At 36.8% G+C, this 22,987-nt stretch overlaps 1 protein-coding gene and 1 pseudogene across 4 annotated transcripts; both read left to right on the top strand.

The window, feature by feature from the left end:
- Positions 1 to 1,117: 1,117 nt before the first annotated feature.
- LOC111466451 (myosin-1-like) lies at positions 1,118 to 15,722 on the top strand. 4 transcript variants are annotated; one of them, XM_023111113.1, is made up of 24 exons: positions 1,121 to 1,517; positions 2,124 to 2,499; positions 4,149 to 4,250; positions 4,331 to 4,474; positions 4,567 to 4,717; positions 4,810 to 4,837; positions 5,257 to 5,422; positions 5,539 to 5,602; positions 5,708 to 5,721; positions 5,821 to 5,905; positions 6,929 to 7,032; positions 7,155 to 7,293; positions 7,939 to 8,057; positions 8,632 to 8,784; positions 8,884 to 8,973; positions 9,504 to 9,581; positions 10,804 to 10,962; positions 11,215 to 11,421; positions 11,876 to 12,081; positions 12,190 to 12,325; positions 12,911 to 13,040; positions 13,125 to 13,271; positions 14,138 to 14,205; positions 14,916 to 15,722. In XM_023111113.1, the coding sequence occupies exons 2-24, from the start codon at positions 2,128 to 2,130 to the stop codon at positions 15,567 to 15,569; spliced, it is 3,516 nt and encodes a 1,171-aa protein (XP_022966881.1). In that variant the 5' UTR covers positions 1,121 to 1,517; positions 2,124 to 2,127; the 3' UTR covers positions 15,570 to 15,722. The 4 variants fall into 4 exon arrangements, with proteins under 4 accessions (XP_022966883.1, XP_022966881.1, XP_022966880.1 ...); XM_023111112.1 differs by having other exon boundaries at positions 1,122 to 1,479; XM_023111115.1 differs by lacking the exons at positions 14,138 to 14,205; positions 14,916 to 15,722 and adding an exon at positions 13,386 to 13,632 and having other exon boundaries at positions 1,118 to 1,479; positions 13,125 to 13,351.
- Positions 15,723 to 17,208: 1,486 nt separating this feature from the next.
- LOC111466632 lies at positions 17,209 to 21,980 on the top strand (annotated as a pseudogene).
- Positions 21,981 to 22,987: the final 1,007 nt, after the last annotated feature.

Below are 22,987 nucleotides of genomic sequence, written 5' to 3'. Positions count from 1 at the left end.
ATGGCTTATCGTTGACTCATGACATTAAAAATAAATTAAGAAGTTTTAAATTTACAATAAAAAAAAGAGTGTAAGCTCAATCATTATTATTATTATTTTTTCCTAAAAAGTAAACCATTTATTAATTATTTAAAATATCATATTAGGGAATTTAGTTTAAATTACTATTAATTTAAATTGATTTGATAAAATCTCATTATTATAATTTTGGTTAAATTAAATAAAAATACACTTCAAAAGTTTTAACAATATTATTAAATTTACTTAATTTTTAAAAAATACTTTTTTTTATTAATTTTTGAATTTAAAAAAAAAATTTAAAAAGGTTTACCTTTAATTTTTCACAAATTTCATTAATACTTTTAAATATTTTAAAAAGCTTAAAAAAAAAAATTAAAAAAATTCGTTAGTACCAGATTTAAAAAATACTCATTATATTTACATTAAAAAATTTGGAGATAATTTATGCTATTTTTAAAATTTTATGAGTATTTTTTAAAAAATAATACGAATATTAATAATTTTTGTTTTAATTTCAAAAATATTTTTTAAACACGGTTACACGTTTAAGGGTTCGAAATAAAATACTATTTATTTTTCTTCAAAATTAACGTGAAATATATTTTTGAGACCTTTTACCGAAGTTTAAGGATATTATTGAAACTTTAAAAGTTTAAGAATATTTTTGAATATATATATATATAGATAAATAAATAAATAAATAAATAAATAAAATAAACAATGCTAAAATGAAGAAACTCTATATTTAATTTTAAAATGTAGTTTGGAACTTTAAAATTCCGAATTAAAAATTCTAAAATAGTTTTAAAAAACAAATTGGAAATTTGAAAAATTAAATATTAGAATTAATTTTTATGATTTGAGAAAAAAAAAAAAAAGAGGTTTTATAAAACTATAAATACCGAATTCAATTTTTTAAAATCATAACAACCAACTAAATTCTTAATTTTGGAAAATAATAAAGACCAATTGATAATTTAAAGAAAAAAACCATAATGTATAAATTATATATATATATATATATATATATATATTTTAAAAAAGTTATTTATTAACAGAGCTTGAACCACAGGACACAAAGGGCAGTTCGTAAAAGTTTGGAGGGTAAAATCGTCAATAGGACAAAATTTTTCTCCGGCAGAGAAAAACAGCAAAGCAAGGCAGAAAAGGCTGCTCCTCCTTCTCTACACGCTTTGGATTTTCCTGAACAATTTTCTGTTCAAATTTTCTCGCAATCCAAACAGCCTCTCATCGACCTTCATCTTTCTCTTCCGCGAACCCTACCTGTATGTGGCTATGGCTTCTAGGTTTTCATGAAGCCGAATTGGACTCCATCTTTCTTCACTGACACAACTCTTCCGGAGCTTCTATTGGCTGAATTTTGAATTCTTTCGGGCTCTTGGAAGATTTCTCGTTTCTTAGTTCTTGGAACTCGATCTTGCCTCCAATTTGATCGGGGTAATTACTCGTGTTTTTGCCTTTTCATTTCTTTGATGGTAAGAGGATGAATTTTGGATTAATGCGTTAGTATTGACTTCACCTTCGTGGCTTTTCTGGGGATATGAATGTTCTTAATTTTATTTTGGATTGCTCGTGTTATTCGTTTTGATTATGTTGATAGTTTTGGAAGACTGGTGAAGCTTGGTTGAACTCGAGTTTAATGTTTTCCCTTTCCTAATTAGGTGTCATCAGTTATGTTCTTAATTCAGCTTCACTTTTTTCGATTCTAGACTACAAGATCTATTGAAGAAGCAGTTCTAGCTCTGATTGGTAATTAGCTTTTAAGGAATTTAAGCATCATACAGATCGAGGAGATTTCATTTCAGGGGTTTTGGGTTAAATCCGAGTCAATGTATCCGTATAATTGATTCGAACCAACTTTATTGCTTTCTGTATTCGCTTGGGATGTTTCGAAATTGAGACATCTTTTGGTGTTGAACTTGTCAATGGTGACCTACTAACCAGGATTAGATGAGTAGTTCACGTGGGACCTTATTAAAGTTTGATTATACATTTTTTGTTGAAAAGTAGTCTTTTTATCTCAATATTGATCGCTTTTCCACCTGCCAATGCTCAGTTTGCTGTCATGTATACATTTGTAGGAACATGTCTCGGAAATCCCAGGGGATGATTTCATTACAATCCATTAAATCCATGCCAGCTAATTCTCGGTTCATGATTCCGCAAGAAGCTGAAGCTTTGGAAGAGCCTTATAATCGGAATGTGAAAAACATGGAAGCTAGTTCGTTAGTTGATGGCGAAAATGGTGCTTCTGGAGTTGATCGACTTCGATCCAGTACGAACAATAGTGACGTGCTGAATGAGGATTCACCGTATAATTTCAATATTAAAACAGTGGAAGAAAGACCCGCGCTGGAAGATGGAGAAGATGGTTCTATGTCTTTACCTTCACCTTCAAATTCGGCTTCACATAGTGAAAGCAGGTGGGGTGACACATCCTCCTACACGCCAAGGAAGGTATTTTGGGTCATTTATTGACACTTCGACATTCAAATCTATTATAATCAGAGGATAATTGTAGCTGAGATTTTATTTTTAGTTCATCATTACAGGAAAGCTACGTTCTCATTTCTGCATACTTAATCTCATCACAATCTTGGTCATTATGGTTTCAACTTAAGTTATCCTTCATTCTTTCCGCTTCTTCTAGTGTTATTTATTTATTTCCCTTTCCTTATTTAATTTATTACGTACAGTCAGCCTTTCCATTTTGAGCCCCACGATTGCAATTGACAGGAGTTATTTCCCTTTCCTTGTTTATGCTTCTCAACCAGAATGATTAAAATAGGATAAATATGTTGTGGTATTAACTTAAGAATTGCGATAGTACAATAGAAGTAGTCATTTATGTCAAAATAGGCAATATTTCCCAATGGATGCAGGTGATCTAGGAATAGCTTGCACGAGAGTTGCCGTATCATCCCAGTTTGCAACATGCTAAATCTTTGTTCTTGCAAGTAATCTCGTCCAGTCATCTACTAAAATATTTTTCAAGTTGGACCTAGATGTTTGGAAATGTTGGTCTTTAAATTTCATATAATCCTTTTATTTTGATTTTTTGATCTTTGAATCTCTTTTGTTGACCTCGTGTGTTGTATATTAATTTTCTCTTGCTGACTATGGAGAAGAGAATATCTGTAATAGCCCAACCCCACCGCTAGCAGATATTGTCCGCTTTGGCCCATTACGTATTGTTGTTAGCCTCACGGTTTTTAAAATGTGTCTGTTTGAAAGTGGAGTTTTCACACCCTTATAAGGAATACTTCATTCTCTCCAACCGATGTGGGACCTCACAATTCACCCCCCTTGGGGGCCCAACATCCTCACTGACATACTGCTTGGTGTCTGGTTCTGATACCATTTGAAACAGCCCAAACCCACTGCTAGCAAATATTGTCCATTTTGGCCCATTATGTATTACCGTCAACCTCATGATTTTTAGAACGTGTTTGTTAGGGAGAGTTTTCCACACCCTTACAAGGAATGCTTCGTTCTCCTCTCCACTCGACGTGGGATCTCACAATATCAAATAAAAAAACAACGGGAGGCAGTTGAAAACAGTGAATAATTGAAACACAACAACTTTCAGTTTCCATTTTGGATTATGTTCTTTTAAATCTGTTGGACTACATTCTCAATTAGAGATAATTGTCGTTACTACCTATTTCTATTACCCATGGGTCCCTTGCACATACAACAAAGCTGTTTCGAGCAATAATAGTTACATTGCCGTGCATCTTGGCACTTCTTTTAGTTTTCTATTGTCAAGGCCCAATTTAGATCTTTCTTTCTGAAAATGCACTTAAAAGATTCATCCGTCATCGGTAGTTCAGGCATTATTAGCTTCTGTTTTCTTCATACATTTCATATAAACATTTTCATTGTGTTTCTGACATTCTATTTCATAAATTTGCATGCATACGTAAACAAATCTCCCACTTGCATATATGATCTTGTATATCTCGTTCTTTTCTAAGCTAATGTTAACCAACATGTTTCTCAGTTGATCATAATCTTGTGAACAAATATTATATTCAGTTGGCCCCTCCTACTGAAGTATCTAGTGTTGGATTTAAGTGCCTATTTGCTCAACTTGTCTATTTCAGATACATCAATCTTGGTTTAAACTTCCAAATGGCGATTGGGATCTTGTAAATATACTGTCAACTACAGGAACAGAATCAGTAGTTTCACTGACTGAAGGAAAGGTAGCAAATTCAAATTATAAGAAACTTTAGCTGTATGAAGCTTATTGATATCTGATTGCGTTACCATATGAATGGTGCAGGTGTTAAAGGTGAAAGCTGAAAATTTAATTTCTGCAAATCCAGATATCCTTGATGGCGTTGATGATCTTATGCAACTTAGCTATCTAAATGAACCTTCAGTGTTGTATGATCTCGAGTACAGATATAATCAGGATCTTATATATGTGAGTGTGAAATTTTTTAATACAGGTAGTCATGGGTCTGCTTAAAAGCTATTCTAATAGTAATGACATGGGAATGATTTTGGGAACTTCAGACAAAAGCAGGGCCAGTTCTGGTTGCTATCAATCCTTTTAAGAAAGTTGACTTGTATGGAAGTGATTACATTGAAGCATACAAGCGCAAAACGGCTCAGAGTCCGCATGTTTATGCCATTACAGATACAGCCATCAGAGAGATGATTCGAGGTTTCCTGTTGTCCTTGATATTTTGTTAGGCTCAATTTATGCTTAGGCTGTTATTTTGTCTGCTTCTTACCGAATTTTTCCCCCCCTTTCAGATGAAGTAAATCAATCAATTGTAATAAGGTAATGCTGGTCCATGTTTTCAACTTTTGCTCAGCTTTTTAATTTATTCTATAATCCTCGCTGTTCTTTTCAAGTTTACTTTTTTACTTGAGCATATAAGCATAGCATTCATCTAAAAGAGCCAAGGAAGTTATTTTGTACGTTATTCTAGCTGGCTCAGGACCCAATGGATCGAAGTTCTAGTATAATAATATCTTCAGTCTTTTCAATCTACACCATTCAGTTATTCAGATAAATCTTATAAACAATATACAACCAACCATATGGTATGTCTCTTAGAGCTAGCAGTTGCTTGGTATTCATGTTTTCCATATGACCATTAGTTTGTATCATAAAATAACATGCGGGGTGGTGTGAATAGCATAAAGGCAATTTTATATTTTCCATATTATTCATGTCCTTTTAATGCTTCAATTCAGCGGTGAAAGTGGAGCTGGAAAAACTGAAACAGCAAAGATAGCAATGCAATATTTGGCAGCCCTTGGCGGTGGAAGTGGAATAGAGTTTGAGATATTGAAGACCAATCCTATCTTAGAAGCTTTTGGAAATGCAAAAACTTCGAGAAATGATAACTCAAGCCGCTTCGTAAGCTCCTATATCATGCCATTGATTTCCTTTACATGGATGTGTTGTATTAAAGTGCTTTTTACTTGCAATTTTAGGTTCTACAGCCCTTTTAAAGTGGAATTTAACATTTGCAGGGAAAATTGATTGAAATCCATTTTAGTGAAACTGGGAGAATCACTGGTGCAAATATTCAAACTTGTAAGCTTTCTTGTATTTAGGACTCTGCATTGGTTTTCGATGGAAATTTAATTTGAGATGGTTCATCTGACTTTGATTGTGCTGCTCATTATGAACCCCGGACAGTTTTGCTGGAAAAGGTAAATCTGTTAGTCTACCCTTTGAAATGTGCCTGTATTGATTTTTTTAAAATTTTTTTTTTTTTTAAAAGCCCTGAGAACAATATATTTCTCCAACAGTCGAGAGTTGTTCAATGCACGGAGGGAGAAAGGTCATACCACATCTTTTATCAACTTTGTAGTGGGGCTCCTCCCGAACTTAAAGGTAACTCCTCTCTTTCGATTTGCAGATACTTGTGGGCATTATTTTTGGCTTATTAGTGGGGAAGTTCTTTTATATCTTATGAATAAATTTGGAAATGATGTGTGAAGTATTAGATAATGTTACTCATTATCTAATAGTTTACACGTGCCTAACATTTATTCATGTTGATATGGATTGCATTTGGACCTCTTGTTTTATTAGCTTCTTTTTAGTGGTCTTGTCTTGAGTTTCATGTGCTAGCTAGCATGTTGGAGAAGTGCCACTGTTAGTGCTTGCTTGTCTTATTGCATTTGTGATTATATATATATTACTCTTTTAAAATTTAAGTGGCTTTTCCCACCCCAAGGACGGCAGAGTGGTTAAGGCTTGGAATGCTACGTGGGCATTGGATTGGATATTGGTCCTAATTTTGGAACATTTGGTAGAAAATTTAGTAAATAAAAATCTTCTGCTGTTCCCTTGAATTGGGTCGATCTGTGTTTCCCTATATAGATCAATCGGGTGGGGTGGGGGTGTCGTACCATTGGAGGAGGTTAATTTTTTTTTTTTTTCATGAAAAATATTAATATTACATTTAAATAATTATGTTTATCTTTAATGACATTATAATGTTTTCTTAAATTTAAAACAACTTTATGCAAAACATTCAAGCAATGTGAAAAGTTTCTTAAATTATAATACTTGTTCTATCCTTGCTACAATTTCACGTTCTATCCTTGCTACAATTTCACGTCTGATATTTACTCTGGTGTGGTTGCAAAAAGATCTAATTTTTATTCCGTTGCAGAAATTTCCTGCACAATGAAAAATTAGTTGGGTTCTGTTGTCCTTTGTTGAACTCTTGAAGTTCTCTCATCTACTAGTAATTATAAATTGCCTTGTCTGATTGTTTTATGGATCGATAATAAATGCCACCTAGGGTTTGCTCACCCCAAGTATAGACTTTGTGTCCAAGTTTCAGCTAGATGTCTTGTTCTCATTCTATGGCACCATATCTCAACTAGTTTTAACTTTGATGTGCAGAGAGGCTGAACTTGAGAAGAGCGGAAGAGTACAAGTATCTCAGCCAGAGCAATTGTTTTTCAATAAATAGAGTAAATGATGCTGAAGAGTTTCGTATTGTCACGGTAATTTCTTTAATTTATAATTAAATTAATCCTGGCCAACTATCTATTTTGATGCGTTCTACTCAGTCTTTATGTGTTTGAATCAGAAACTTTGCTGTAACGTGCTTATCATTACTTCTCAGGAAGCATTAAATGTCGTCCATATCAGCAAAGAAGATCAGCACAGCGTATTTGCAATGCTTGCTGCTGTGCTGTGGCTGGGAAATGTTTCCTTTAGCGTGATAGACAATGAGAATCATGTGGAAGTCGTGGAAGATGAAGGTTAGAATTTCTAAGAGTGAAAGATGCTTGTACCTTGTTTGTGGCAGGGATTTGAACATGAAAGACAGACTTAGGATAATTTCATCATGCTCTATGTCAAATTTTATTTTTTTGTAAGGACTACCCTGAGGTTTAAATTGTCGTGAACATAATATGGATGCTAGTAATAATGACATAGCGATGCTTTTGTAGCAATTGAATAACTGCGTGAACTAGCCTTTAAAAGAGTTAAGTATCAGATCAACCTAAATGAACAAATGATAATGCGTTTTAAATGTTATCATTCTTTCTAGTGTTTACGGAGGAAGGGTGCATTTTCCTTGCACTCATTCTAGGAACTAAAGTCAATTTAGCCTCCCATTTCTTTAAGTAATAAAGGCGGGATAAAAATTGTGCCATCTTAGACTTTCAACAAAGAAGTAATTCTCATCCGTGGTATAATAATTTCTAGAAGTACATCTATGGCTTTCTTTATTCCATGTTTTTTCCATTCTAGTGATTTACAATATTATTCATATACTTGTAATGTAATTACAGTTTTTATTTGATGTTATATAACTATGTAATTGATTTCTTTTTAATTAGTCATGTTCTATCATAACGTGTATCATATGCTTTATGCTATTATTGGATTACCGTTTTCAGGTTTACAGACTGTTGCTAAACTGATTGAGTGTGATATTGAGGAGCTTAAACTAGCTTTATCAACTCGAAAAATGAGAGTTGGGAATGACAGCATTGTCCAAAAGCTTACTTTACCTCAGGCAAGAAACTTGTTCAGATAAGCTCCTAATTTATATTGTGTAGGGACATAGATAAGTAAGGGAGGAACTAATTCTATCGGAAAATTACACGTTAGTCACCTTCAAGTAATAACTTAGTAACTATTTATAAGTAACAATTTTAGTTTGAATTTAATTGTAATAGAACTCCAAATTGCAAACTGTTAAATTCCTATTTGTCCACATATTTTTGTCTGACAAAACAATTCTAGGCCTTTGCCAAAGATGAGTGATTTTTGTGGAAGGGTTATGCTGAAAAATTGCGGTGGAATGATCAGACCATTTGGCCGAAATCTATTGAGGCCCATTACCATACACAGAGCATTGTGCAATTAAGAACATAACCAGTGCTTATATATTTTGTTTTTTTTTGGCTTGGTTACTTGAGTATGGACTCACATTTGGATCAACATTTGTATCAAGATTTGTATCAGCAAGTGTGGATTAGGAACCAAAATTAGCTTGAACCTTATTAAGTAATTTAAAAATGCACTTGGCTTTTATCTTTGTAAAAACTCTCGCATCAAATTACATCTGTCTTTCTTGTTATTTGCAGGCAATTGACACTCGAGATGCTTTGGCAAAGTCAATTTATGCTTGTTTGTTTGAGTGGTTGGTCGAACAAATTAACAAATCTCTTGCTGTAGGCAAAAGGCGAACTGGAAGATCCATCAGCATTCTTGATATCTATGGCTTTGAATCATTTGATGTATGCCTCATTTAAGCTTTTAATTGCTCTCTCTAATCACTTAATGTGTTTGTATGTATCTTTCTCCTAATATTTCCCCCCTATTCCTGGCTTTTGTAGAGGAATAGTTTGGAACAATTCTGCATCAACTATGCAAATGAGAGGTTGCAGCAGCATTTCAATCGTCATTTATTTAAGCTCGAGCAGGAGGTAACTTTCCAGTTGATTATGCTCCAATTAAGCTGAAATGGCCTCAAGTGATTACTTTTCATTGAAATCTAACAGCCATTTCTCCTCTTTCTTGTTCCTAATTCAGAAAATATTGAAGGTTGATATGTGTTGAAGTTTTAACGAATAAGTAGGTATTGTCTGAATGTAATAGTTTGGTGTAGATTAGGAATGTATATTGGGAAGAATATCATAGGTTTTATTCACTTATCATTTACCCAAAATTGTTTGCACCATATTTCTTTAGATGACCAAATGTAGGTCATGGAACTCAGAAATAAAATTTACTAAATTGTGGATTTGTCCGGGGAACAAGTCATAACAATAGCAAGATGGAACCTGTAACATGAGTAGTTCTGAAATTGGGGTTATTGATTGGTATTATAGTATATCATGTCCAGAGTCGAAGTGTATGTGTCAGCTAATAGAAAGGGTAAAGGAACTATAACAAATTTTTCGTCTCATTTATTAGTTTCTCATGCTGTATGTTGAAGTTTACAATATCATATCAGGAATATATTCAAGATGGTATCGACTGGGCAAAAGTTGATTTTGACGACAACCAAGATTGTCTCAGTTTGTTTGAAAAGGTAGCCTTTAATTTGTCAACTTGATTCTTTGCGCTACCATCTCTTGGTCTTTCTAGTATGTATGATGATTTTTCCTTCATCTTCTTATTTTTCTATTTACTTGTATGCCACCAATTTTTTGTCACCTTTTGGCTGATATATTTTGTGACATACTATAGGACGAGTTCACTAATTTAGTTTGATGTTTCAAAGCATGGCTACTTTAAATTAGCATACCATGTCTGCTTATAACTGCCATTTGTAAAGCCTCAACCATCAGCACATATATTAGGAGGGTTAAAAGTGGAATATATCCGACACTCGGTGGGAAGGGGTGCAAATATTTTGTAGGGGCATTGTGAGACAGGATCTTTAGGGTTGTTATTAGAGAAGTAGTGAGTGCAGAGAGATTAGGCCCTCTCGAATTGGCTGGAAGCTTGTGTGCCTGGTTTATTGTTTGCTCATTCTCGCCCAACTGGTGTGTCACGTGTAGATAGAATGGGGAAAATTAGTTTCACCTCTTCTCTTGTCCTCTGGTTAGCTCTATTTGGTATAATATATTATCGTCTTTTGCTTGAGTTGGTGCTTCCCTAATAGATTAGATGAGATGGGTTTTCATTTGATTTTTGTAATCCCCTTCAAAGGAAAAGGCTAGAATTTTGTGGATGAATACCATAATGGTGTCTTTGTGGAAGTTGTGGAGTGAAGGAAACCAGGTCTGCAAAGAGCAAACGTGCAGTCTCCATGAGTTTTGGGTTTCTATTAAGCTCTTTGCAGCCATCTGGAGTTCTCTCTGTAATTCTTTTTTTTGTAAATTTGATATTGTTCATATTGTGGCCAATTGAGAATCCTTTTTGTAACCCTGCCCTGTGGTGATTTCTCATCTTCACTTTTGTAAGCTCTTCTTAGTAATATATTCTTTTATTTCTTATAAAAATAGAAAAAGGAAAATACCTTACACAATTCCATGCCACTTATGTATCATATGTTTTTCTATTGCTATTGTGTATTCTTTCATAGTTCTTACCCGAAAATTGGGGTTTTAATTAAAAAAACTTATATATGCCCCCTCCCTGGTACATTCTCAGACAAAGAAGTCATATGTTGAGTTACCCTAAATCTTTTATCTAATTATTTAAGTTACTAACGTCTGACATAGTCATTACAAATGCGATGCTCTAACCTCTTAATTGAGTGATGCCACATCATGGGTTCCTTGATGTATTTTTTAATTTCTACGCAGAAACCTTTGGGATTGTTGTCCCTGTTAGACGAGGAGTCTACTTTCCCGAATGCCACAGATATGACCTTTGCAAACAAGCTGAAGCAGCATTTGCGTCGTTCTTCTTCTTTTAGAGGAGAACGAGGGAAAGCCTTTACTGTCTGTCATTATGCAGGAGAGGTATGTACATGTCATTGGCAGATAAAATTTATTTATTTTCTACTTCTATTGCAGTTTACTTATTATCTTTTTATTATTTATGGAGACATTCATCACTTAGTAAGAGGGATGTTGCCTGGCCCCTCACTTGATTCAATTAGCTTTCTCTAAGTTCTTTCCGTTTATCAAGTTGTTGGTAGTCATTTGTGAAATTTCTCTTCCTCAGTTAATTTCACCTGACTTTTTGATAGTTGCATCTGGGTCTTCATTCAGGTCACTTATGATACAACTGGTTTTCTGGAGAAAAACAGGGACTTGCTACATTTAGATTCTATTCAACTCCTATCATCGTGCTCGTGCCATCTCCCTCAGGCTTTTGCATCCAACATGCTAACTCAATCGGAAAAGTCCATTGGTGGCACTTCACATAAGTCTGGTGGTGCAGAATCCCAAAAACTGAGTGTTGCCAGAAAGTTTAAGGTAATCTATCTGTTGTAATTAATTTATGATTAAATTGCATAATGTGAGTTTTTGTCATTAATTATGAGAGACATTGTTATTCTTAAGCCCGTGTCAATATTATGTCAACGGCCGATTCAGGAAAAAAGAAGACAGTAGCTCAAACCGTAGCGAGGATAAAACATAATCTTGTTTATTTTCTTCAGATGTTTGTCTGATTCTCATTCTTGCAAGTTGAAGCTATTTGCTCTTGATGAGTTTGGTAATATGACAGCATCTCAAATGGTCATTTGTTTGTTTAATTGAATTTAAAGACGGTAAAATACAAGACAGTAGGATGCAGACTCTTTGGGTTTGAGCTTTTCTCAGGACTAAGCAGATGCATGAACGAGGGTCTCTTCAGTATTAAGTCTTAGGAACTGAATTGTCATATATTGAACCTTTTGCCTTTATTAATAATTTGGATTTTGTATAGGATCAATTATTCCAATTGATACTCCGTCTTGAAAATACGACACCTCATTTCATCCGTTGCATCAAGCCTAACAAACTTCAGTCTCCTGGATTGTATGAGCAAGGACTTGTATTACAACAGTTAAAATGTTGTGGGGTCCTAGAAGTGGTACGAATATCACGAGCTGGATTTCCTACTCGGATGTCGCATAAGAAATTTTCTCAAAGGTATTGCTGGTTATTGCATTCATCATTATGCTTTTAAAATTTTCCTTTCTAACATTTACTGATGTAATAACTTGTGCATGATTCTTTAATTCTGGTGTGCGTCATCAGGTACGGTTTCCTTCTACAAGAAAGCCTTTCATCGCAGGATCCACTAAGCGTCTCGGTCGCAATTCTTCATCAATTCAATATATTGCCTGAAATGTACCAAGTTGGCTATACAAAATTGTTTTTCCGAACTGGGCAGGTAAAATGCTTGTGCTTTCTGTGAACATTAATTGCTCTATTAAGGAAAGGCTATTTGGGTTTGGAAGATTTTAAACTCTTTACCGAGCTAGGTCAGCAATCCATACTACCTTCTAGAAAGGGGAGTTAATTGAAGAGCTGATATAATCTTTCCATTATTTATTATCTTTTTTCCAAATTGGCAACGGCCTATTTGTTCGACAGCGACGAGAACTATTACAGAAGAAAACATCCTAAAAAAGAGCCACAGAAGTGCAGTATAAGAGTGATTTATTTAATAAATGTAGACAATGTTCAATAATTTTCATTTTTTTACCGAGAGGTGTGCTTAGCAAGTTATATGGCTGTTTGATCCCGACGTCTTAGTCGTATTATATGCTGCTTATGTTGTGCAGTTGCTACTTTCCTCTGGTTTCGACTGGGTTAGAAATCAGTGGTAAAAAGAACTTAGGACACCGGTTTAGAAGTCAAAACTATAACTTATTCTCTATTATTCTTAGTTGAATTTTATTGTGTGGAAGTATATTCTTAGCATGAAATACTAACTATTGTGACTAATCAAATTTTTATAAAAACAATCTGGCAGATTGGAGTGCTTGAAGATACAAGAAACCGCACCCTTCACGGAATTCTCTGTGTTCAAAGCTGTTTTAGAGGGCACCTGGCTCGATGCCACATCAAAGAGCTGAAAAAAGGGATTTCCACTCTTCAGTCATGTATTAACCTCCCTCATCAACATAGAACCAACCACCTTCTAGTTCTTGGGATACAGATTTGAACTATTCTAATTTCTCATGCAGTTGTACGTGGGGAGAAAACCAGAAAAGAGTATGCTATCTTGTTACGAAGGCATAGGGCTGCTATTTCTATTCAGAAGTATCAGAAAGCCAGAATTGCTAGAAAACGTTCGAAGGAGGTTTGTGATGCATCAGTCGTGATACAATCAGGTAATCAGATGTTCTACTGGATTTATGATTTCACAAGGAAGCAACTAAAAACAGTAAATATTCTATAGAGTTTGATGCAAAACAGTGTTCAATTATCCGAGATAACTTCAGTGTGCATGCCCACTCTAAACCCTTGAATTTAATTACAATGCTTTGTGCACTTTTTGGTAGGGAGGTTATAGAACTGGAGTTGTGAGATCCCACATCGGTTGGAGAGAGGAATGAAACATTCTTTATAAGGGTGGAAATCTCTCCCTAGAAGATGCGTTTTTAACAACCTTGAGGGGGAACCCGAAAGAGAAAGCCCAAAGAGGAGAATATCTGTTAGTAGTGGGCTTGAGCCGTTACAAATGGTATCAATGCCAGACACTGGGCAGTGTGCCAGCAAGGACGCTGGGTTCCAAGAAGTGTGGTTTGTGAGATTCCACCTCAATTTGAGAGGTGAATGAAGCATTCCTTATAAGGGTGTGGAAACCTCTCCCTAATAGACATGTTTTAAAATCTTTGAGGGAAAGTTCGAAAGACAAAATCAAAAGAGGACAATATCTGCTAGCGGTGAGCTTGGGCTGTTACAGGAGTTTTGTGTACCGACTTGGATACATAAAACCAGCTGAGTTTATAACAAGTAAAGCACGTATAGAACCGCAGAGTCCGGTAAAATAAACCGAAAAATTCAGTTGTTTTTCTTATAACCAATAAAGCATTTACAGATCTACAGAGTCTAGTAAAATAAAATAAAAAAATTGACCAGCTTCTTACTGGAATGTGGATTACTCTGCCAGGTCCGGACATCTCTGGCCGTATTTCTGTTTTTCATGAGTTCTGATTGCATTTACTAATTTGGTCTAATGTATGCTACCTTTCAGTTATCCGTGGTTGGTTGGTAAGAGGATGCTCCGGAAATATAGGATTAATGAGTCCTGGTGGTCTTTCGGTAAACTTTCACCATTTTGATATTTATCTGTTCATTCTCTGATTATCATTTTTTTCTTTCAAATCTTCTGGTTGCCTAAACTTTCAAGCATCTTTCCATACTGGTCCTACTTCAACTTTGTCTTTATTATGGTTAGGAATCACGACTCTCCGTAGTATGATATTGCCACTCTGAGCATAAGCTCTCATGGCTTTGCTTTTGGTTTCCCCAAAAGACCTCATACTAATGAAGATGTATTCCTTACTTATAAATTCATGATCATCACCTTAATTAGCTAATGTGGGACTCTCTCCCAACAATCCTCCCCCCGAACAAAGTACACCATAAAGCCACCCCTGAGACCTATGTAGCCTTCGAACAATATCTGCTTAATTTAATCGAGGCTCGACTTCTTTCTCTGTAGCTCTCGAACAAAGTACACCTTTTGTTCGACATCTGAGTCACTTTTTGACTACACCTTAGAGGCTAGCAACTTCTTTGTTCGACATTTGAGGATTCTATTAGTATGGCTAAGTTAAGGACATGACTTTGGTACCATGTTAGTAATCACGACTCCCCAAAATGGTATGATATTGTCCACTTTGAGCATAAGTTCTCTTGACTTTGCTTTTGGTTTCTCCAAAAAGTCTCGTACCAATGGAGATGTATTCCTTACTTATGTCCTTTTATAGGTTTGCCGAATATGATTACTCATCTTGAATTCCCAACAGGAAAATGGATCAGGGGATGTGCTTGTCAAGTCATCATTCCTTGCAGAATTACAACGCCGTGTCATGAAGGCCGAGGCTACTTTGAGAGATAAAGAAGAAGAAAACGACATCCTCCATCAACGCGTTCAACAGTATGAGAACCGATGGTCAGAGTATGAACTGAAAATGAAGTCAATGGAAGAGATGTGGCAGAGACAAATGAGATCCCTGCAATCTAGCCTCTCCATTGCAAAGAAAAGCTTATCAGTTGATGATTCAGATAGAAATTACGACGCGTCAGTCGATGCAAGCCACGAAAGAGGATACAGTTGGGAATTGGGTACCAACAACACAACTAATGAAAGCAATGGAGTAAGACCAATGAATGCAGGTCTCAGTGTCATTAGCCGATTAGCTGAAGAATTCGACCAACGAAGTCAAGTCTTCGGCGATGATGCAAAGTTCTTAGTAGAGGTAAAATCCGGTCAAGTTGAGGCAAGTATCGACCCAGATAGGGAATTCAGAAGGTTGAAACAAATGTTTGATGCATGGAAGAAAGATTACGGTGGACGACTGCGAGAAACGAAAGTGATTTTAAACAAGATCGGGAATGGCGGTGCCATGGATAGAGTGAAAAGGAAATGGTGGGGAAGGAGGAACAGCACAAGGATATAGCTAATAAAAAAAAAAACAAAAAACAAACAAAAAACAAAGAATATGAAATAAAGTTAATAGTACAAAATATACTGTTTGATCTGAGAGATTGGTGATTTTTGGGGAACGTGTAAATGATGGGTTGAATCAAGAAAGAAAGGCTTTTTTGAAGCACAAATATGGTCTGTGATGCCAATAGTTGCAAGAGAAACTGCTGCAGGAGCTCTTTTCTAACTTTTTTTCATTACAAAATTTTTGAGGGGCTTCAAGTGATTTATTACCTGTGAAGTCCACTCTCTAATATGTGTATCTTTTTCCCTACCTATCAATCTCTCTATTAAATATATATATATATATATATGAAGTGAATACATTATCTATTACGAGATTGAATTTTTGTACCATATACTATTGTTTATTACTAGTTATGCAGCTTTACTTAATCGTGACGTGTGACCTGGTCATGTTATTACGAGTCTATGAATATATTATCCGAGATTGAATTTTTTGCACCATATATGTAACAGTCTAAGGTTGTTGTTAGCATATATTGTCTTTTTTGACCTTTCCCAGGCTTCCCCTATTGTGAGATTCCATTTTTTTTTATAAGGGTGTGAAAACCTCTCTAAGGATAATATGTTCTAGCGAGGAAAGCCTAAGGAATATTATTAGTTATGTTAGCTTTACTTAATCGTGACGTCTGCCTTGGTCATGTTATTACGAGTCTATGAATATATTATCTATCACAAGATTGAATTTTTGCACCATATACTAATCTCGTTTATTACCAGTTATGTTAGCTTTACTTAATTGTGATTTGCGTTTTGATTATGGCATTACGAGTCTATGAGTATATTATCTATCAAAATATTGAATTTTTGCATTGTATATCACTCTTATTTATTACCAGTTATGTCAGCTCTACTTAATCGTGACATGTATCCTGGTCATGTTATTACAGGTCTGGAGATTAAATTTTCGCACCATATACCACTCTCATTTATTGTCAGTTATATCAGCTTTATTTAATCGTGACGTATGACATGACCAGGATCAAAATTATTGTATGAGCTAAAAAGAAAATTTCTTTCTAATGAAGTTAGACCATTCACTCAAAATTTATTTATTTTTGTTCATTCATTCAAACCCTAATGAAGTTTTTATTATATAATTATGAAAATTATAATATCACTCTATTATTTACTTTATCAATAAAAATTTCGATAAATAATATTTTCGAATTTCTTTTGAAAAGTTAAAAAATTAACGAATTTTTTAAACAAATTACAATTTTCAGGAATAATTTCTCTAAATTACAAAAAAAAAATAATAATAAATAAATAAAAATTTATTAAGAATGTTAATTTTTTTTTCTCTAAATAACTTCTCTAATTTCGTTGAAAAAAAAAAGAAAAAAAAGGGAAAAAAATGAAAAACCGTATAAAAAAAGAGATAAATGCGTTATAATTACAACGTTGAGAAGGCAACAGACAAACTCTGTGCCTCTAATTCCTCCCCTACTTTCCGGTTGCCGCTCCCATTCCGTACAAACCCGCCGACAATGTTGGCCGCCGGCGCTCGCGTTTCCCACCACCTCCGGGAGTGCGACTGCCACTTCGGCTTCCGGTTAAACTCAGGCCTTACCTCCTCCTCCTCCGCCGTCGTCCTCTTTCCTCCGATATGGCCTCGCAAGCCCACCTCTTCCCCTTCAATTTCTCACCGCTCCCAAAGACGTGGGTGCTCTTTCTTTTGCTCCATTGTCCCCTCCACCGCCGCCGGCGAACCCCCCCCCCCATTCTTTCCGATTGTTTTGGGTAAGTTTCAATTTTGTTCTTCTTTGATTGTTGTCTGTGTTGCTTTCTAAAATTACCTGTTGTTTTTTTGTTTCCCAGTTATCGAGGAGGTGGTTGGGAAGTCTCTGTGACAGGTTTGTTTGCTCCTCGTTAATTTTAAGGAAGAATGTTAATTCGTATCTTTGTCTGAGTTTTTTCTACGTGTTTTATGTGAGGGAAGTTTTTTAGTCCTTTTGGGTTGTCTATATATGGTTGTGTTCTTGTAATGCTGGTTCAAAATTGTCTTAATCTATATAAAATACATGAATTTGGGTTTTATTTTGCGAGCCAAGTGTCACAATAGCACTATTCTTGGTAGCGGACTTTTGCGATTGTGTTGTACTCACTCCCAACATTGAGTTGAGTCAATCCAATTTGGATTTGTGTTGCCTACGGTCGGGCAACGTATGCTCAAGCCTTTGGCCCTGTTTTAAGAGGAAGGTTTTAGAAAACGAGGGTAGAGAGATGTTTGGAAGAGAGTTTGAAAGAAAGTTTGAGAGTCGTTATATGGCTATAAGAAAAGAAAGAAACACTATAGCTTAAATATCATATCACTCGTGTAGGAAGAATTGACAATTAGTTGCATCTCCTTACATTTTGAGGCGATTCAGGCAGACTTAGACATGATTTTGTTAAATGGGCAATGTTTGCTCAAGACTCTGTCCCTGTTTTGAGAGGAGGGTTTGAAAGTAAGGTTGAAAGAAAGTTTGGAAGTCGTTATATGGCTATAAGCAAAGAAAGAAACGCCATAGCTAAATATCATATAACTCGTGTAGGAATAATTGACAACTAGTTGCATCCCTTATAGTACATTTTGAGACGATTCAGGTCTGGCAGGCCTAGACATGATTTCGTCGAACAGGCAACGTATGCTCAAGCCTCTGACCTCGTTTTGAGAAGAAGGTTTTAGAAAAACTGGGTAGAGAGATTTTTGAAAAAGAGTTTGAAAGGAAGGTCGAAAGAAAGTTTGGAAGTCGTTATATGGCTATAAGCAAAGAAAGAAATATCACAACTTAAATATCATATAACTTGGGTAGGAAAAATTGACAACTAATCACACCCCTATAGTACATTTTGAGACGATTTAGGTCTGACAGACCTAGACTTGATTTACGGGCTAAGTATGTTCAAGTCTCTAGCCTCGTTTTGAGAGGAAGGTTTTAGAAAACGGGGGCAGGGAGATTTTTGAAAGAGAGTTTGAAAGGAAGGTTGAAAGAAAGTTTGGAAGTCGTTATATGGCTATAAGCAAAGGAAGAAACACCCCAGCTTAAATATCATATAACTTGGGTACGAAAAATTGACAACTAGTCGCACCCCCCTATAGTACATTTTGAGACGAATCAGGTCTGGTAGACCTAGATATGATTTCGCCAAACGGCTATACAAAATCTAAGTGGAAGGAGTTGACGACTGATCGCACCCCCCTTTAGTACATTTTGGGACGATTCAGGTCTAGTAAGCGTAAACGTGATTTGCCGAATAGTCATACAAACAAAACAACTGACTCAAAAGTATTACTTAAATGGAAATCATACCCCTTTTTCTTTTTCCAACGTGACGAAAGAAAGCATCGTTGAATTAATGACTTCACTTCGATCTCCTCGACTGAACAATATACATCACAAGTCTTGTGATAAGAAATCCAACCGCCAATACTGATAGAAAAAAATGCCCATTCCCCACTCAAAATGAGTCTTCGACAAGACGTGGACATTCTCCAACTCGAATTAGATCTTGAAAATGATCGACTCAAATAGATCATAAAAACCCACTTTACGAAGATCACTTCCTTCTCTTCGGGCACAGGGGACCATCCTTTTGTTGCAGCATGCTCTTGAGATTTACGGATTCATAGGGGAGCTCGTCAGTCCCGACAGATCAAAATCCACTAAAAAAATACATAGATAAGATCTCATGTCCGAGAAATGCTATTTTCTCGAAACAAACGAAAGAAAAACATCATTTTATCCAATTATTTTATAGTTTTGTTAGTATTTGATCATTTTTGTAATGATTTGTTATCATTCATAGGGGGAATGGTAGCATTAGGAAAATTTGATGCTCTCCATGTTGGTCATTGAGAGCTTGCAATTCAAGCATCAAAGCTTGGATCTCCATTTTTATTGTCATTTGTTGGAATAGCTGAAGTACTTGGCTGGGAACCTAGGTACGCACAATGCCTTTTCATTATGTAACTTATTGTTTGTTGGACAATTACGTCCGACCATGAATTTTATGCCGTTTTCGTTGTGTTATAAGTTTCCGACATGGTTCGTGGGTCGACATCATGAAACTACCCCACATTTTCCCCGTGGAAGGTTTGCTCATTTGTGTGAGATCCCACATCGGTTGGAGAGAGGAACAAAACATTCCTTATAAGGGTGTGGAAACGTCTCCGTAGTAGACGCGTTTTAAAATCGTGAGACTTACGGTGATACGTAATGGGTCAAAGCAGACAATATGCTAGTGGTGGGCTTGGGCTGTTACAAATGGTATTAGAACTAGACATCGACGGTGTGTTAGCGAGGATGGTGGGCCCCCATGAGAGTGGATTCCCACGTTGGTTGGAGAAGGGAACAAAGCATTCCTTATAAGGGTGTGGAAATCTCTCCCTAGTAGACACGTTTTAAAACTGTGAGACTGATGACGATATGTAACGTGGCAAAGCAGACAATATCTACTAACGGTGGGCTTGGACCGTTACAAATGGTATCAGAGCTAGACATCGGACGGTGTGTTAGCGAGGACGCTGGGCTCCCAAGGGGGTGGATTGTGAGGTCCCACATCGGTTGGAGAGGGGAACAAAGCATTCCTTATAAGGGTGTGAAAATCTCTCCCTAGTAGACGCGTTTTAAAACTGTGAGGCTGGCGGCGATACATAACGGGCTCCCAAGGGGGTGGATTGTGAGGTCCCACATCGGTTGGAGAGAGCAACAAAGCATTCCTTATAAAGGTGTGAAAATCTCTCCCTAGTAGACGCGTTTTAAATCCGTGAGGCGGGCGGAGATACATAACGGGCCAAAGCGAACAATATTTATTAGCGGTGGGCTTGGGCTATTGCAAATGGTATTAGAACTAGACACCAGGTGGTGTGCTAGTGAGGACACTGGGTTCTCAAGGGGGGTGGATTGTGAGATCCCACATCGGTTGGAGAGGGGAACAAAGCATTTTTTATAAGGGTGTGGAAACTTCTTCCTAGTAGACGCGTTTAAAAACAGTGAGGTTGACGGTCATACGTAATGGGCCAAAGCGAACAATATTTGCTAGTGGTGGACTTGGGCTATTACAAATGGTATCAGAGTTAGACATCGGGCGATGTGCTAGCAAGGGCTGGGCCCCCAAGGGGGGTGGATTGTGAGATCCTACATCGGTTGGAGAGGGGAACGGAGCATTCCTTATAAGGGCGTGGAAACCTCTCATTACTAAACATGTTTTAAAACCATGAGGCTGATGGCGATGTATAATGGGTTAAAACGGACAATATTTACTAGCGGTGGACTCGAGCTATTATATTTTAATTGTTTTTGTTACCTAGAAAATTTGTGCAAACTTCTTGGCCTCCATTAGCTTTTTACAATGAGTTTCCTAAGTCTTGTAAAAAGTGTAGTTGACTGGGAATTGTTTGACCGTCTTTCTCCATTGAAGAGGCAAAACATAATCAACCATTGGCTAGCGCTCATCTCTAGCTCTGTTTCCAGCCTTTCATTTCATATACCATTTCCGTATGCCATACCTCTTATTCCTTCTTGCTAAACGTCCAAGTCTCGTTCTGTTTCTCTATCTGATGCATCTATTCTTAACAATCACCAAGAATTGTATGCTCTGTTAGTTAACTCGAACAGGGCTCCCATAGTCGCTCAATGCGACAGGACTCGAGTTCTTTCCTCTTAGGCACCATTCTGCAGAAACATGGCTCCATCAGAATATCAGATTCAATTTTCAAGCATTCGTCATCTAACTCCACGAGAATTTGTCATGAAACTCTCGAACGAGCTCGGTGTTCATGGAGTTGTGGCAGGTAAATGATTCGACATATTGGTAAAATATCCTCTCTTGAACTTGGTGTAAAATGTAGCCTTTGGTGGCAGGTGAAAGTTATAGGTTTGGATATAAAGCGGCAAGCTACGCAGCCGAGTTAGTGAAACTGTGCAACGAGTACGGGGTAGGCACTTATATCATAAAATCCGTGATGGATAAGAACCAAGAACCTACGAATTCAACCAATTCAAAAGAGCGAGGACAAGTGTCGTCTACTCGGGTTCGCTACACCCTTTCGACAGGTGATGTGAAATACGTCTCCGAGCTTTTAGGCCATAGACATCGTCTAGTTTTGATGGCGAAAGACGTAGAGGGATTAAGTTATAGCAATAGTAGAGTGTCAGTTCCAAGATCATGTTCATTAAACTTAGCACCAAAAGAAGGTTTATATGATAAGTGCTTTTCTGTTCGTTTGATCAGAACTTGATTCCATGTCGGGTCGTTATTGACTCGAGTCATGTTCATATCGAGTTAGATGAGTTAGCTACGTGTCGTCCTGTAGGAACCGATGACTACATAAGTGTTGAGTTTGACAATGAAGGAGTATGATTATGTTCGATTCACCTCCGCTTACATGTTCCTATACGTACATCGGTGAGATCCATCTTTGTTTTTCCAAGAGAGGTGATTCAATTTCAGGGTGTTCTAGCAAATTATGTTCTAAGTAACTCTGAGACCGTCAGTAGATATTGTCCTTTTTGGGATTTCCCATTCGGTTTTCCCTTAAGGATTTTAAAACGTGTTTGCTAGGGAGAGATTTTCACACTCTTATAAAAAAATGTTTTGTTACTCTCTTCAATCGATATGAGATTTCACAATCCACCCCCCCCTTTGAGGCCCAGCGTCGTCACTGACACTCATTCCTCTCTCCAATCGATGTGGGATCTCACAATTCACTCTCCTTTGTGGCTTAACATTCTCGCTGGCACTCCACCCGGCATTCACCCCATTCGGTGTGCCAGCAAGAATGCTAGGTGACACGGTCATGCTTGAAAGGCGATTGTGACACCAGGGGTCCCGAACAGGGGTGGATTATGAGATCCCACATCGATTTGGGAGGGAAACGGTGTCAGTGAGGATGCTGAGCTCTGAAGGGGGATGAATTATGAGATCCCACATCCATTGGGGAAGAGAACAAAACATTCTTTATAAGGGTGTGGAAACCTCTCCCTAGGAGTCGCGTTTTAAAACCTTTAAGGGATTCCCATAAAAGAAAGCCCAAAGAGGACAAAATCTCCTAGCGGTGGACTTGCTTTGTTACAAATGGTATCAAAGTCAAACATTAGGCAGTGTGCGAGCGAGGACGCTGGGCCCTGAATGAGGGTAAATTGTGAGATTCCACATCTATTGGAGAGAGGAATAAGTGTCAACAAGGACGCTGGGCCCCGAAGGGGGTGAATTGTGAGATCCCACATCGATTAGAGAGGGGAACAAGTGCCAACGAGAACTCTGTACCATGAAACAGGGTGGATTCTGAGATCCCACATCCGTCAGGGAGGAGAACGAAACATTCTTTCTAAGGGTGTGGAAACCTCTCCTTGGCAATCGCGTTTTAAAACTTTGAGGGGA

The sequence above is a fragment of the Cucurbita maxima genome, unplaced genomic scaffold (genome assembly GCF_002738345.1).
Source record: "Cucurbita maxima cultivar Rimu unplaced genomic scaffold, Cmax_1.0 Cma_Scf00031, whole genome shotgun sequence".
NCBI lineage: Eukaryota > Viridiplantae > Streptophyta > Magnoliopsida > Cucurbitales > Cucurbitaceae > Cucurbita > Cucurbita maxima.
This window is presented reverse-complemented; position numbering and strand designations above follow the sequence as displayed.